General features: G+C 43.0%; 1 protein-coding gene across 1 annotated transcript in view; it reads left to right on the top strand.

Annotated features, from left to right (window-relative positions):
- The window catches only part of LOC121579073 (zinc transporter ZIP1), a 28,725-nt gene extending 17,707 nt beyond the window's left edge, over window positions 1-11,018 (top strand). Inside the window, exon 4 of the mRNA XM_041893342.2 lies at window positions 9,052-11,018. Within this exon, the coding sequence (XP_041749276.1) occupies window positions 9,052-9,405 (354 nt within the window). The 3' untranslated portion in view covers window positions 9,406-11,018. The remainder of the gene's footprint in view (window positions 1-9,051) is intronic.
- The last annotated feature ends 4,873 nt before the right edge of the window (window positions 11,019-15,891 follow it).

Below are 15,891 nucleotides of genomic sequence, written 5' to 3'. Positions count from 1 at the left end.
GGAAAAAGTCAAGGGGTTTGAATACTTTCCGAAGGCACTGTATATAATGTGATCTGTGCATTTTGAATAAATACACCCATTTCACTTTTGCATGTCAAAAACCGAATGACCACTGCTGCTGCACATGCTGCCACTGTTTCAAACAGATTAGATTATACTAATTAGAAAGAGCAGCCAGCTGACGATCGAACGAGTGCACCATGGAGAACACAACAAGAAGGCAGATGCAATAAGTGAAAATACATTATCTAAATACCGGTAGTTTCTTTTGAAGATCTATAAAGTGATCTGTGCATTTGAACAACCTCATAAATACACCTATTTCATGCTTTGAAGTCCCTAGGGCAATTCAGACAGCTGACAGAGGATTTTTATAATGAAGAATGTTTTAATTGACTGTTTTGTATCTTAATGTGTATATTGTCTAAATTTATGTTGATCTATACTTGTATGTGCCTGTTTTGGAATTGTGCAGGGCTCATTTGTAAAAGAGACTTTAGTCTCAACATGACTCCCCTGTTGAAATTAAGTTAATAATAATAAAAACTAGAGATGACTAAAATGTCACAAAGCATGATACGCTAGCCAGTTAACTTTCATTCTGAAATAACTTCATATTTACGAGTTATTCAGATATAGGTTTAGATAGACGTTTAGGATGTTCACCCATAAAATGATTAAACCATTAAAGGTTTATTCAAATACGTCCAACAAAAACAAATAGTCCAAACCCCATGTCTACCCCGATTTACTCTGAGAATTTAGCATGTTTGGAGTGAATGGAATGTAATGTGGTCACTGCTCAATACAACTCTGTGGCAACTGACAAGCTAACTAGTGGCTGCAGGTTCGTCAGTGAAAAACATGAGCTTTTTATAAATGAAATCCGCTGAATACAAAACGAAATAGGGACTAAGTGTTTGTGTATATGTGTGTGTATATATATATGTGTGTGTGTGTGTGTGTGTACAGTGGGGGAAAAAAAGTATTTATCAGCCACCAATTGTGCAAGTTCTCCCACTTAAAAAGATGAGAGAGGCCTGTAATTTTCATCATAGGTATACGTCAACTATGACAGACAAATTGAGAATTATTTTTCCAGAAAATCACATTGTAGGATTTTTAATGAATTTATTTGCAAATTATGGTGGAAAATAAGTATTTGGTCACCTACAAACAAGCAAGATTTCTGGCTCTCACAGACCTGTAACTTCTTCTTTAAGAGGCTCCTCTGTCCTCCACTCGTTACCTGTATTAATGGCACCTGTTTGAACTTGTTATCAGTATAAAAGACACCTGTCCACAACCTCAAACAGTCACACTCCAAACTTCACTATGGCCAAGACCAAAGAGCTGTCAAAGGACACCAGAAACAAAATTGCAGACCTGCACCAGGGTGTGAAGACTGAATCTGCAATAGGTAAGCAGCTTGGTTTGAAGAAATCAACTGTGGGAGCAATTATTAGGAAATGGAAGACATACAAGACCACTGATAATCTCCCTCGATCTGGGGCTCCAAGCATGATCTCACCCCGTGGGGTCAAAATGATCACAAGAACGGTGAGCAAAAATCCCAGAACCACACGGGGGGACCTAGTGAATGACCTGCAGAGAGCTGGGATCAAAGTAACAAAGCCTACCATCAGTAACACACTACGCCGCCAGGGACTCAAATCCTGCAGTGCCAGACGTGTCCCCCTGCTTAAGCCAGTACATGTCCAGGCCCGTCTGAAGTTTGCTAGAGTGCATTTGGATGATCCAGAAGAGGATTGGGAGAATGTCAGATGAAACCAAAATTTAACTTTTTGGTAAAAACTCAACTCCTTGTGTTTGGAGGACAAAGAATGCTGAGTTGCATCCAAAGAACACCATACCTACTGTGAAGCATGGGGGTGGAAACATCATGCTTTGGGGCTGTTTTTCTGCAAAGGGACCAGGACGACTGATCCGTGTAAAGCAAAGAATGAATGGGGCCATGTATCGTGAGATTTTAAGTGAAAACGTGGCTGGGTCTTTCAGCATGACAATGATCCCAAACACACCGCCCGGGCAACGAAGGAGTGGCTTCGTAAGAAGCATTTCAAGGTCCTGGAGTGGCCTAGCCAGTCTCCAGATCTCAACTCCATAGAACATCTTTGGAGGGAGTTGAAAGTCCGTGTTGCCCAGCGACAGCCCCAAAACATCACTGCTCTAGAGGAGATCTGCATGGAGGAATGGGCCAAAATACCAGCAACAGTGTGTGAAAACCTTGTGAAGACTTACAGAAAACGTTTGACCTGTGTCATTGCTAACAAAGTATTGAGAAACTTTTGTTATTGACCAAATACTTATTTTCCACCATAATTTGCAAATAAATTCATTAAAAATCCTACAATGTTATTTTCTGGATTTTTTTTCTTCTCATTTTGTCTTTCGTAGTTGAAATGTACCTATGATGAAAATTACAGGCCTCTCTCTTCTTTTTAAGTGGGAGAACTTGCACAATCGGTGGCTGACTAAATACTTTTTTTTCCCCACTGTATGTATGTATGTATGTATGTATGTATGTATGTATATACAGTGAGGGAAAAAAGATTGATCCCCAGCTGATTTTGTACGTTTGCCCACTGACAAAGAAATGATCAGTCTATAATTTTAATGGTAGGTTTATTTGAACAGTGAGAGACAGAATAACAACAACAAAATCCAGAAAAACGCATATCAAAAATGTTATAAATTGATTTGCATTTTAATGAGTGAAATAAGTATTTGACCCCCTTTCAATCAGAAAGATTTATGGCTCCCAGGTGTCTTTTATACAGGTAACGAGCTGAGATTAGGAGCACACTCTTAAAGGGAGTGCTCCTAATCTCAGTTTCTTACCTGTGTAAAAGACACCTGTCCACAGAAGCAATCAATCAGATTCCAAACTCTCCACCATGGCCAAGACCAAAGAGCTCTCCAAGGATGTCAGGGACACGATTGTATACCTACACAAGGCTGGAATGGGCTACAAGACCATCGCCAAGCAGCTTGGTGAGTTGGTGCGATTATTCGCAAATGGAAGAAACAAAAAAGAACTGTCAATCTCCCTCGGCCTGGGGCTCCATGCAAGATCTCACCTCGTGGAGTTGCAATGATCATGAGAATGGAGAGGAATCAGCCCAGAACTACACGGGAGGATCTTGTCAATGATCTCAAGGCAGGTGGGACCATATTCACCAAGAAAACAATTGGTAACACACTACGCCGTGAAGGACTGAAATCCTGAAATCCCAAAACACACGGCCAAGGCAACAAAGGAGTGGCTCAAGAAGAAGCACATTAAGGTCCTGGAGTGGCCTAGCCAGTCTCCAGACCTTAATCCCATAGAAAATCTGTGGCGGGAGCTGAAGGTTCGAGTGTCCAAACGTCAGCCTCGAAACCTTTAATGACTTGGAGAAGATCTGCAAAGTGGAGTGGGACAAAATCCCCCTGAGATGTGTGCAAACCTGGTGGCCAACTACAAGAAACGTCTGACCTCTGTGATTGCCAACAAGGGTTTTGCCACCAAGTACTAAGTCATGTTTTGCAGAGGGGTCAAATACTTATTTCCCTCATTAAAATGCAAATCAATTTAGATTGCCAAGAGCAGCGCGTTCTAAACTAGCAACGTTCACAGCAAATTAACGTTCTTATTTCATCAACACTGTAAAGTACAAGTATATTAAGGTTAATCTAATTATTAATTATATGTGCTGTATAATGACATGGGGCAAAGAACTTAATTTCGTAGCACCCTTTTGAGGTGGCCCGTTTTTCTCTAAATTCTAGAGCAGTGAGTTTACGCACTATAGACTTGAAATTGACATGGGAGCTAATTAGCTAGCAAGCTACCAGCTATCTATAGCTAGCTAGCTGCTTATCAATGGTAGATAACTGGTTTATTTGACCAAAACATCTACCAAACTATTAGCTAATGTTTCTCAAAATTACTGTAGCTGGCTAATTAATTTTATCATGCTTTGTGATTTGAAGGTCTCAGAAATCAATAATGAAGAAAGATCAGGATGGCTTCCAGAGTATGAGATGTTTTATTGACAAAGACAAGCAGAGACAAAACAGGCATCGAAGCAGGAAGACCTGACACAGATACACTCTAGTACAGATGTCAAGTACATTTTCTCAAAGCCTTACTTCCTTGTTCATCTCTGTTTTATACCTGGTTTTGCGTCATAATGTGCCCTGCAGTAATTGGTTACAGTAATCAAATTCAACATATCACAACAGTGTGAGTGTAGGGTTTTTCAATAAACCGGTAGACCCTATTTGGCTAAGCTTCCAGGTGACAAACTTAATCATTATATCAATATTGTGGACATGAGACTACATATACAAGTAGCAAATTAGGGGCTGGAGTGTACAACAAGGCCTTCTCTCTCTCGACCTTGGGGGGAAAACCCTCCTTATCTTAGACTCAATGGATTCTTAAAAATATTTAATACGTTTCAGAAACCACCTGCAGGATGACCCCATATTCTATGAGAAAGTATTTTGTTTTGTATATGCCCGTTGGACATCACTGCCCATTTGAGCTTACAAACTAAACACACATAGGCATGTTTTAGATATTTTGAGAATGACAAATCATTATGATTTATGTGTCTATTGCAAATCACTATGACCATGCCTCTGTCTAAACCTTTATTACATTCAATGGCAGCGGGAGCACCTATGACCTCCTTGGCCGACAGCCAACAGTGATACACCCGGTTTTATGCTGTTTTAGTGCACACAACATGTCGCCCTGTCACCTACAGTAGAACATGATAAACACCATGGGGGAAACAATCAAATTGGCCAGTCACAGTCATGCTTTTTTTGTCCTACCAGAGCCGCGATCAGACAGTTCTAGCTAGTGTATCCCTCTGTCCTTCGACTGTCCTACAATTAGCTTTTTGCTTTAGCACCATCTGTACCTGATAGAGCAGATCTAGTCTCATGTGCGGAAGAAAGCCGTCTGGTGCGAGAGACTCATTGGGAGGGAGACTAGAGCCAGAGATGAAGAGGTGAAGCGACCAATGCGTTTCTATGGGCTTATTTTGAACCTAAGCTTGTCGCCTGCCTTCCCGCCTTTGGGACAACAACTCCCATTGTTAGGGCGGAGACATGAGCATCTCGTCATTGTATACAGATCAATGCTAGAGCATACCCAGAAGTTCTGACTGAGCGCACATTTGAGCTCCCCCAGGACAGTCCATTTACTTTGTGATGTTAATTTATGCTATTTACTTTTAATCCGTCTGTCTGCATATTTCAAGACATGGCATATAGGGGTGTAGTGAGATAGCCAATGGGCTGGACACTTCTCTTCTCATCCCCCGTCTTGACAAAAACGTATACTAAAAACGTTGAAATCAATCAATCCGCCATCATTAACACAATGGAAGAATATAAATAATTTATTTAAATGGCATGGGCAACCGAGGAAAAACTAATTGGTACAACACTTGTGGTTCCCTTGCACATGCTGAACAAATGTAATTAAACCGCTGAAAACCCTCCTACTTGCTGGCCAACAGATTTTCTCGTGGAGTTTTCATTCAATAGGGTTTTCTGTACATTTATCTTAAGCCATCCCTTTTAAATACGATGTACCTTTTTAGTTAGAATTTTGTCCACAGACTCACTCAAATTGTTTTTAGATTGAATGGGTTCAGAATATTATGGATCATGAAAGAAAGCTTTCTAATAAGCATATTTGTCTCAGTTTCAGCACCAATTGGTCAATAAAATAAATACTCTGATCTTGTAGATTATTTAAGGTTAGAAAAGTATTTATAAATCATAAACTGGTAAAGAGAGCCTTTATGCACGAAAGAAAGAACTGTGTTTTGATTCATTCTGAAAATCCCACATTCAGTTCTTCAACCATGGTAATGTTGTAAGATTAGTGTACATATACTTATAATAGGGAGAATAGAGTACAATGGTAGGCTATACCCTTGTCTATTGCCTGCACTAACCATGAAACTGTGACTATACAGCTGTCACGCCCTGGCTCTGGGGACTCTTAAATGTTGAGCCAGGGTGTGGACTTGTTATGTTTATGTTTAGTTTTCATTGGGTCTGTTCTAGTTCGTGTAGATCTATGTTGGCCAGGGTGGTTCCCAATCAGAGGCAGCTGATTCTTGTTGTCTCTGATTGGGATCCATACTTAGGCAGCCTGTTTTGCACAGTTCATTGTGGGATCTTGATCTGTATAGGTTTGTGTTGGTGAACCTTTATACTTCACGTATCGTTTTGTTGTTGGTGTTAATGTACTCATTAAAAGATGTACGCCTATCACGCTGCGCCATGGTCCGGTTCTTATAACGATCGTGACAGAAGATCCCACCAGAATAGGACCAAGCAGCGTGTGCAGGAGCAAACGCCGGGTATGGAACAGGAGGTTACTCTGGTAGATGTCCTCCTCGGTTGGGGGAGAATCACAGAGGAGGAGGCCGTCCGCTACCGGAGGGCGATGAGGGAGGATGCCCAGGCAGGAGAGGAGAAGCGGCGCCAACCGGGGGCCATTGGTCATGAGGGGGAAGGAGAGTGTAGAGGCACGGCGAGAGGTACTGGGGTGTGTTACCAGTCCGGTCCGGCCCGTTCCTGATCCCCGCACAAGGCCAGTGGTGTGTGTTCCCAGTACGGTCCGGCCTGTTCCTGTCCCTCGCACCAAGCCTGTGGTGCGCGTCGCCAGCCCGGTCCGGCCTGTTCCTGCTCCCCGCACCAAGCCTGTGGTGCGCGTCACCAGCCCGGTCCGGCCCGTTCCTGCTCCCCGCACCAAGCCTGTGGTGCGCGTCGCCAGCCCGGTCCGGCCCGTTCCTGCTCCCCGCACCAAGCCAGTGGTGCGCTTTGTCAGCCCGGTCCGGCCCATTCCTACTCCCCGCACCAAGCCAGTGGTGCGCGTCGCCAGCCCGGTTCGGCCCGTTCCTGCTCCCCGCACCAAGCCAGTGGTGCGCGTCGTCAGCCCGGTCCGGCCCGTTCCTGCTCCCCGCACCAAGCCAGTGGTGCGCGTCGTCAGCCCGGTCCGGCCCGTTCCTGACGTCGTCAGTCCGGCACGGCCCGTGCCTGTTCCACCGGTGCCTGGTTCGGCACCGGTCAGCTGCTCCACTTCGGAGCAAGAGCAATCCGCTCCACCGGTGTCCAGTCCAGCTCCGGCCAGCGGGACCAGACCAGGGGCGCTACGGGGGGGTAGCGAGAGAGTGGTGGTCACGCCCGGAGCCGGATCCGCCTCCGAGGCGGAATGCCCACCCGGCCCCTCCACTGTTGTGTTTGGTTGGCGCGGTCGCAGTCCGCGCCTTTGGGGGGGGGTACTGTCACGCCCTGGCTCTGGGGACTCTTAAATGTTGAGCCAGGGTGTGGACTTGTTATGTTTAGTTTTCATTGGGTCTGTTCTAGTTCGTGTAGATCTATGTTGGCCAGGGTGGTTCCCAATCAGAGGCAGCTGATTCTCGTTGTCTCTTATTGGGAACCATACTTAGGCAGCCTGTTTTGCACAGTTCATTGTGGGATCTTGATCTGTATAGGTTTGTGTTGGTGAACCTTTAGACTTCACGTATCGTTTTGTTGTTTTGTTGTTGGTGTTAATGTACTCATTAAAAGATGTACGCCTATCACCCTGCGCCTTGGTCCGGTTCTTATAACGATCGTGACAACAGCCAAGTATTGCGCCATGCGTCGGGATCAAACTGCGCTCTGCTCCACAACGATTTAATTAGCCTACATGTATTTTTTTTTAAATAAATATTATCAACTGTTACTAATGATCCTCAGCAACAACCACATGGCTGTGACGCCGTTTACAGAGGAAGCAAATGTAGGTAAACAAAACAATGTAATGAAATGGAATGATAATGTAGGCTGTACCAACTGAAGGGAACTAAAAGTAAATTGGCAGTTTAATATGTGTGGTTGTTAGGTCTGCTGACGGTCGATTCTGATTGTGGCTAATATTTAACATGATAGAAATAGGAAACAGAGAATGTCGGGGTAGCCTATAATTAATACATTCGAGAGTGCCCATCCCTGCAAGTTAAAAGGTTTTAAAAAATTATATTCTGCATAATGGCACAGCATTTCATAAACAATACTGTGGGAAAGTTTATATGCTTCAGTTTGCTGCCATATGATTGGTTTCACATTTATCTCCAGCGATTTATAAGGTCAAAAATATCTAAAACAAGTGTCATTTTATATTTAGAATTCCCTTATCCAAACGAGTTACTCATTTACCTAGCTTTTATCAATAGCTCTTACCAAGTTGTAAATTACAGTGCAGGGAGAATGCTGTTATTTCTATCGGGGGGAAAAATAAAGTAGATGTTTCTAACCCCTGCTTTTCATGTGATGTGCTCTTGGACTTTATCTAAACGTACAGTTCTCCTTTGCACTGTATTGTCCTTTGTTGGTATTCAGGGAAGTCTCTTTCCATCACAAAAGCATAGTGAAAGTTATTGCTGTGCTTAGAAAGAGAACGCCCTAGGACAACTCTTTCCAATCACCCGTAGTGTCAGGAGGTTTAGAGTTTCTTGTTCATTTATGCAATGTAGAGAGGCAGAGGGAAGCGAGACACACATGATTTCCATGCACTTTCTCTCACATCCTCAGTATAACATCACTCACACAGCATGCACCACGTCAACGGAATCTAATGACGAGATATTTTACTAAGTCAATACACTATAAAGACATGCAAGTTTCTGACAAAACAGATGGCCTGGGTCGTGAACTTAATTTGATATTAGACTACTTTTGAGGTCTGAAAACATCTGAATACTTTTAACTATGGAGTATAATTTCATTTTTAAACTGCTTTCTCTGGTTGATCAAATACCCTTATCTGGCTTGAAGTGACAGAGCTATTTAGGCTAACCTGTTTATAGACTTTTCAAATAATTATAAATGACGTGTAATTTATACAGCAGTCATTTATACAGCTTGTGTTTATTATACAGCTTTCTTCATCTTATTGCGATGAAGAAAGAGAAAGGAAGTAGGAGAGGAATTTAACCTAATTCGATCTCGCTTTCTCTCCATCCTATCCAGGTATTAGAGATCTGCATCGCCATTGTGGTCCACAAGAGCATCATCGTGTTCAGCCTATCGGTGAAGCTGGTGCAGAGCGCGGTCCCGCCCATGTGGGTTGCGGCCTACGTGGGCGTCTTCGCCATGATGTCTCCGCTAGGAATCGCAGTGGGCATCGGGGTTATCGAGGCCCAGCTGGCGGCAGGCGTTTTGATCCAGGCCATCCTGGAGGGGCTGGCGGCCGGGACCTTTATTTACATCACCTTCATGGAGATCCTGCCTCACGAACTGAACTCCCCGGAGAACCAGCTGCTCAAGGTGTTCTTCATCCTGCTGGGCTTCAGCGTCATGGCGGGCCTCACCTTCCTGGGCTGAGAGGATGTCACCCACGGGAGCAACTGACCTAGCAGGAATATGGGTGTGGCTCATATGAATCATGGGACTTGATGTTGTGTACTAGGGTCGCAATAAGAGGAGGTGTCTCAGGGAGACGGCCAACATAAAACCGGTCCCGTTTTACTGCAGTGTTGGTGCAGGGGAGATTACAGTGCCCATGTCTGGCTGTGCCCGTGTGCCACTTTTATTTAAGGGTCACAGCTGTTCTTACTCTGTATTTTTGTTTTTAAGGGTGTGATACTCATTGGTATTTTTTATCCTGGTTTTAGCATAGCTTTTAATTTCACAGCCAAGGATGGTAAGACAGTCTTTCATTTAAGAACTTTTAATGATTTCAAATTGATTAGATTTAGTGAGGTACTTCTTTTTAATTTGATTGTTTTAGCAGTGGGAAAAAAATAAGCACACAGAATGTATTGGTTGTTTATCCTGTGGCATACATACCAGTGGTTGGTTATCTTTCTTTTAAAGTATCAATTTTTTAACAATCGCTGTTTGTAACCTTTTGCACATAACTGAAGATCACTGAAAAAAGAGCTGTTTGAACTGACGTCATGATTGCCTGGTCTCTTTGGCAATTGACGGGTGGCAAGGAGTGGAATGTTAGCTAAAAAGACTTGTACCCAGACTAACATGATATCTCTTAATAGTCAAATTAATCTGTCGCATCAATATCTCATTATGTATACAGGGTCAAATGTAAATTGCATCATGTTTACCCTTTTGGATGTGTGCCCAACATGAGCACTATTTTGGAGCCTCCACAGTTAAGTTGAAGTATTAAATGCTTTATCGCCATTGTGGAACAAAAATTGTTTTCACCTTGAGAACTATACTATGCCTTACAAATTAATAAAGAAAATGTTTTATTGTCACACAGCGGATAGGTGCAGTGAAATGTATTTTACAGGGTCAGCCATAGTAGTACGGTGCCCCTGGAGCAAATTAGGGTTAAGTGCCTTGCTCAAGGGCACATCGGCAGATTTTTCACCTTGTCGGCTAATATGCAAAGACAAAACATTGTGATTAACACAGTATTGTCTGTAAAATCAACAGAAGTGTTAAATGTACCTAAGTATATAAATGTTAAATGTCTAAAAAAATGTATTTCACATGTCAGATACTTGAATGATTTGTATGGAGAGATACTTATTGTCCTTCAGCGTTAAAACACCATCTTGGTATAAGTAATGTTTTCCCAGGGTTTTTACCTCATGTCATCACTTTGTGTGGAGGTATCATTCATTTCGTAATTGACATGATGCAATTGAGAGAGTGTATTGTCAGTGCCACCTCACGAGTTTGATACAGAGCAATAGTCCGGTTGCTTTTTGGAGAACAATATATTTAGAGAGATTATGAAGTTATTTTAACAGAGGTTAAGAAGTTCAATTTAAGCACGTGTTTTCCTGACTCGGTTCGTCATTGTGTTGATAGTTTCCCTACCCCAGCCATGAGTCATGTTTCTGTTGTTAACAAGGCTTCAAGTTTATAACAACACTATCTCAAGTGGCCCTGAGCTTCCTCTTACTGCTCCATTCTCCTCTCTGACACTGTTGCAGTAAAATAATGATTAAACAAGTTGGCTATGATTTGTTTAAAGTGTGTGTCTATTGTGTAAGCTTTTGGAATATGCTCTCATCACGATTACTATGAGAAGCATGATGGGTTTTTATTTTTAGGAGGAGGGTAGGCTGGAGGGGTTGAGATTCAGTGATGTTCAGCCTGTGACTTGTCCTGAAATAACTGGGGATGGTCTGACTAAGGCTGCGTTTACACAGGCTGCCCAATTCTAATATTTTGCCCAATTATACAGTGCATTCGGAAAGTATTCAGACCCCTGGACTTTTTCCACTTTGTTACGTTACAGCCTTATTCTAAAATTGATGAAATACAGTGGCTTGCGAAAGTATTCACCCCCCCATTTTTCCTATTATGTTGCCTTACAACCTGGAATTAAAATTGATTTTTTTGGGGTTTGTATAATTCAATTTACACAACATGCCTACCACTTTGAAGATGCAAAATATTTTTGGGGGGTGAAACAAACAAGAAATAAGACAAAAAGACAGAAAACTTGAGCGTGCATAACTATTCACCCCCCCCCCCCAAAAAGTCAATACTTTGTAGAGCCATGTTTTGCAGTAAGTACAGCTGCAAGTCTCTTGGGGTATGTCTCTATACACTTGGCACATCTAGCCACTGGGATTTTTGCCCATTCTTCAAGGCAAAACTGCTCCAGCTCCTTCAAGTTGGATGGGTTCCGCTGGTGTACAGCAATCTTTAAGTCAAACCACAGATTCTCAATTGGATTGAGGTCTGGGCTTTAACTAGGCCATTCCAATACATTTAAATGTTTCCCCTTAAACCACTCGAGTGTTGCTTTAGCAGTATGCTTAGGGTCATTGTCCTACTGGAAGGTGAACCTCCGTCCCAGTCTCAAATCTCTGGAAGACTGAAACAGGTTTCCCTCAGGAATTTCCCTGTATTTAGCGCCATCCATCATTCCTTCAATTCTGACCAGTTTCCCAGTCCCTGCCAATGAAAAACATCCCCACAGCATGACGCTGCCACCACCATGCTTCACTGTGGGGATGGTGTTCTCGGGTGATGAGAGGTGTTGGGTTTGCGCCAGACATAGCATTTTCCTTGATGGCCAAAAAGCTCAATTTTAGTCTCATCTGACCAGAGTACCTTTCTCGATATGTGTGGGGAGTCTCCCACATGCCTTTTGGCGAACACCAAACGTGTTTGCTTATTTTTTTCTTTAACCAATGGATTTTTTTCTGGCTACTCTCCCGTAAAGCCCAGCTCTGTGTAGTGTATGGCTTAAAGTGGTCCTATGGACAGATACTCCAATCTCCGCTGTGGAGCTTTGCAGCTCCTTCAGGGTTATCTTTGGTCTGTTTGTTGCCTCTGATTAATGCCCTCCTTGCCTGGTTCGTGAGTTTTGGTGGGCGGCCCTCTCTTGGCAGGTTTGTTGTGGTGCCATGTTCTTTCAATTTTTTTAAATAATGGATTTAATGGTGCTCCTTCGAATGTTCAAAGTTTCGGATATTTTTTTTATAACCCAACCCTAATCTGTACTTCTCCACAACTTTGTCCCTGACCTGTTTGGAGAGCTCCTTGGTCTTCATGGTGCCACTTGCTTGGTGGTGCCCCTTGCTTAGTGGTGTTGCAGACTCTGGGGCCTTTCAAAACAGGTGTGTATATATACTGAGATCATGTGACAGATCAAGTGACACTTAGATTGCACACAGGTGGACTTTATTTAACTAATTATGTGACTTCTGAAGGTAATTGGTTGCACCAGATCTTATTTAGGGGCTTCATAGCAAAGGGGGTGAATACATATGCACGCACCACTTTTCTGTTATTAATTTTTTTGAATTTTTTGAAACAGGTAATTCTTTTCATTTCACTTCACCAATTTGGACTATTTTGTGTATTTCCATTACGTGAAATCCAAATAAAAATCAATTTAAATTGCAGGTTGTAATGCAACAAAATAGGAAAAATGCCAAGGGGGCTTAATACTTTTGCAAGGCACTGTAGCTTATTTTCTTAATCAATCTACACAATACCGCATGATGACAAAGGAAAAATAGGTTGACATTTTTGCAAATGTATAATAAAAAATAAAACGGAAATATCACATTTACATAAGTATTCAGACCCTTTGCTCAGTACTTTGTTGAAGCACCTTTGGCAGCGATTACAGCCTCGAGTCTTCTTGGGTATGACGCTACAAGCTTGGCACTCCTGTATTTGGGGAGTTTCTCCCATTCTTCTCTGCAGATGCTCTCAAGCTCTGTCAGGTTGGATGGGGATCATCGCTGCACAGCTATTTTCAGGTCTCCAGAGATGCTCGATCTGGTTCAAGTCTGGGCTCTGATGGGCCACTCAAGGACATTCAAAGACTTGTCCCGAAGCCATCCCTGCGGTGTCTTGGCTGTGTGCTTAGGGTCGTTGGAAGGTGAACCTTCGCCCCAGTCTGAGGTGCTGAGCGCTTTGGAGCAGGTTTTCATCAAGGATCTCTCTGTACTTTGCTCCATTCATCTTTCCCTTGATCCTGACTAGTCTCCCAGTCCCTGCCACTGAAAGACATCCCCACAGCATGATGCTGCCACCACCATGCTTCACCGTATGGATGGTGCCAGGTTTCCTCCGGACGTGACGCTTGGCATTCAGGCCGAAGAGTTCAATCTTGGTTTCATCTGACCAGAGAATCTTGTTTTTCATGGTCTGAGAGTCTTTAGGTACCTTTTGGCAAACTCCAATTGGGCTGTCATGCGCCTTTTACTGAGGAGTCGCTTCCGTCTGGCCACTCTACCATAAAGGCCTGATTGGTGGAGTGCTGCAGAGATGGTTGTCCTTCTGGAAGGTTCTCCCATTTCCACAGAGGAACTCTGGAGCTCTGTCAGAGTCACCATTGGGTTCTTGGTCACCTCGCTGATCAAGGCCCTTCTCCCCCGATTGCTCAGTTTGGCCGGGTGGCCAGCTCTAGGAAGGGTCTTGGTGGTTCCAAACTTCTTCCATTTAATGATGGAGGCCACTGTGTTCTTGGGGACCTTCAATGCTGCAGAAATGTTTTGGTACCCTTCCCCAGATCTGTGCCTCGACACAATCCTGTCTCGGAGCTCTACGGACAATTCCTTCGACCTCATGGCTTGGTTTTTGCTCTGACATTCACTATCAACTGTGGGACCTTATATAGATAGGTGTGTGCCTTTCCAAATCATGTCCAATCAGTTTAATTTACCACAGGTGGACTCTAATCAAGTTGTAGAAATGTCTCAAGGATGATCAATGGAAACAGGATGCACCTGAGCTCAATTTCGAGTCTCATAGCAAAGGGTCTGAATAGTTATGTAAATAAGGTATTTCTGTTTTTTAAAGATGTTTGTTTTCCCTTTGTCATTATCGGGTATTGTGTGTAGATTGATGAGGGGAAAAATTTTATTTAATCAATTTTAGAATAAGGGTGTAACGTAAAAAAATGTGGAAAAAGTTAAGGGGCTGAATACTTTCAGAATGCACTGAAGGCGAAATATCTGAATTGGGCTGTCTGTAAACGCAGCCTAAGTGTCCCCAAACCTATGTACTAGATGTAGTTACCTAGGTAGGTACAGTGTAGCACAGGAGGTTGGTGGCACCTTAATTGGGGAGAACGGGCTTGTGGAAATGGCTGGAGCAAAATGAGTGGAATGGTATCAAACACATGGTTTTCATGTGCATTTGCTCCATTCCCTCAGCAGCCTCCTGTGCAGTGGCGCAGTGGTCTAAGGCACTGCATCGCAGTGCTAACTGTGCCACTAGAGATCCTGGTTCGAATCCAGGCTCTGTCGCAGCCGGCCGCGACCGGGAGACTAATGGGCGGCGCACAATTGGCCCAGCGTCATCCAGGGTAGGGGAGGGAATGGCCGGCAGGGATGTAGCTCAGTTGATAGAGCATGGCGTTTGCAACGCCAGGGTTGTGGGTTCGCTTCCCACGGGGGGCCAGTATAAAAAATATATATATATGTATTCACTAACTGTAAGTCGCTCTGGATAAGAGCGTCTGCTAAATGACTAAAATGTAAATGTAAATGTAGATACACATTGTTACATTACCTACAATTGAAGCAGTTTGTGGGATGAACAATTTCAAGGATTTGCAAACAAACTTAATATTTTGAGAATAGTAATAAAATATCTGAGGGTTGACTGAGTAATAAAATGGTCATCTTGGGTAATGAGGTTTAGCCACAGTTTAGTTTGTTTACAGATCACATGCATATACCATTTTTAAATGTGTAATTAGACTACACAACCCACAAACAGGTGTAAGTTAAGTACTATATAACAGTGTAACTGTAGTTACTTTAGACCTGCCTGTCTGTGCCTGTAAGTACAATGTCTACTGATTGGATTTATTCTGTATAGTGTAATTTCTATTGGAGCCATAATTTCAATGAGTTGATTAAAAGGCTATGGTTTATTACTGTGCCATTTGTGCCACTAGGTGGGAGTATTGGTTACTGATATGTCCACACTGCATCTCCACCTGTTGGCTGTTGACTTGTACTGCAGAAGCAGAGAGCCTGGGCGTCACCATGCCAAGCCTACTCATCCCCAAACATCCCATGACCATAACATTGTCATTTGCTTTCTTCTTAACTGTCTTTGAACTTTTGGTGCCAACATGGCATCCGTGACAGTTTCCTACTCCTTAAAACAAAGTTGCCAAATTCTGTATGGCTCTAATCAATGTGATTCTTATTTCATGTCTGAACTTGACCTAAACCCTTTCCCCCCTGTACATCTCACATGTCATTGACAGGCCATCATCAATGTTTTTTTAAGTTGATTATGGGCCGGTTTATCTAAAAGCATGTATTCACTAAACCCCAAACCTCAACTAAATCTTGTAATGAATGATGTGGAAATTGACCAAGTTTGAGGTGACTAAACTGCTTGGAGTAA

The sequence above is a fragment of the Coregonus clupeaformis genome, chromosome 3 (genome assembly GCF_020615455.1).
Source record: "Coregonus clupeaformis isolate EN_2021a chromosome 3, ASM2061545v1, whole genome shotgun sequence".
In the NCBI taxonomy this organism is placed as follows: domain Eukaryota; kingdom Metazoa; phylum Chordata; class Actinopteri; order Salmoniformes; family Salmonidae; genus Coregonus; species Coregonus clupeaformis.
This window is presented reverse-complemented; position numbering and strand designations above follow the sequence as displayed.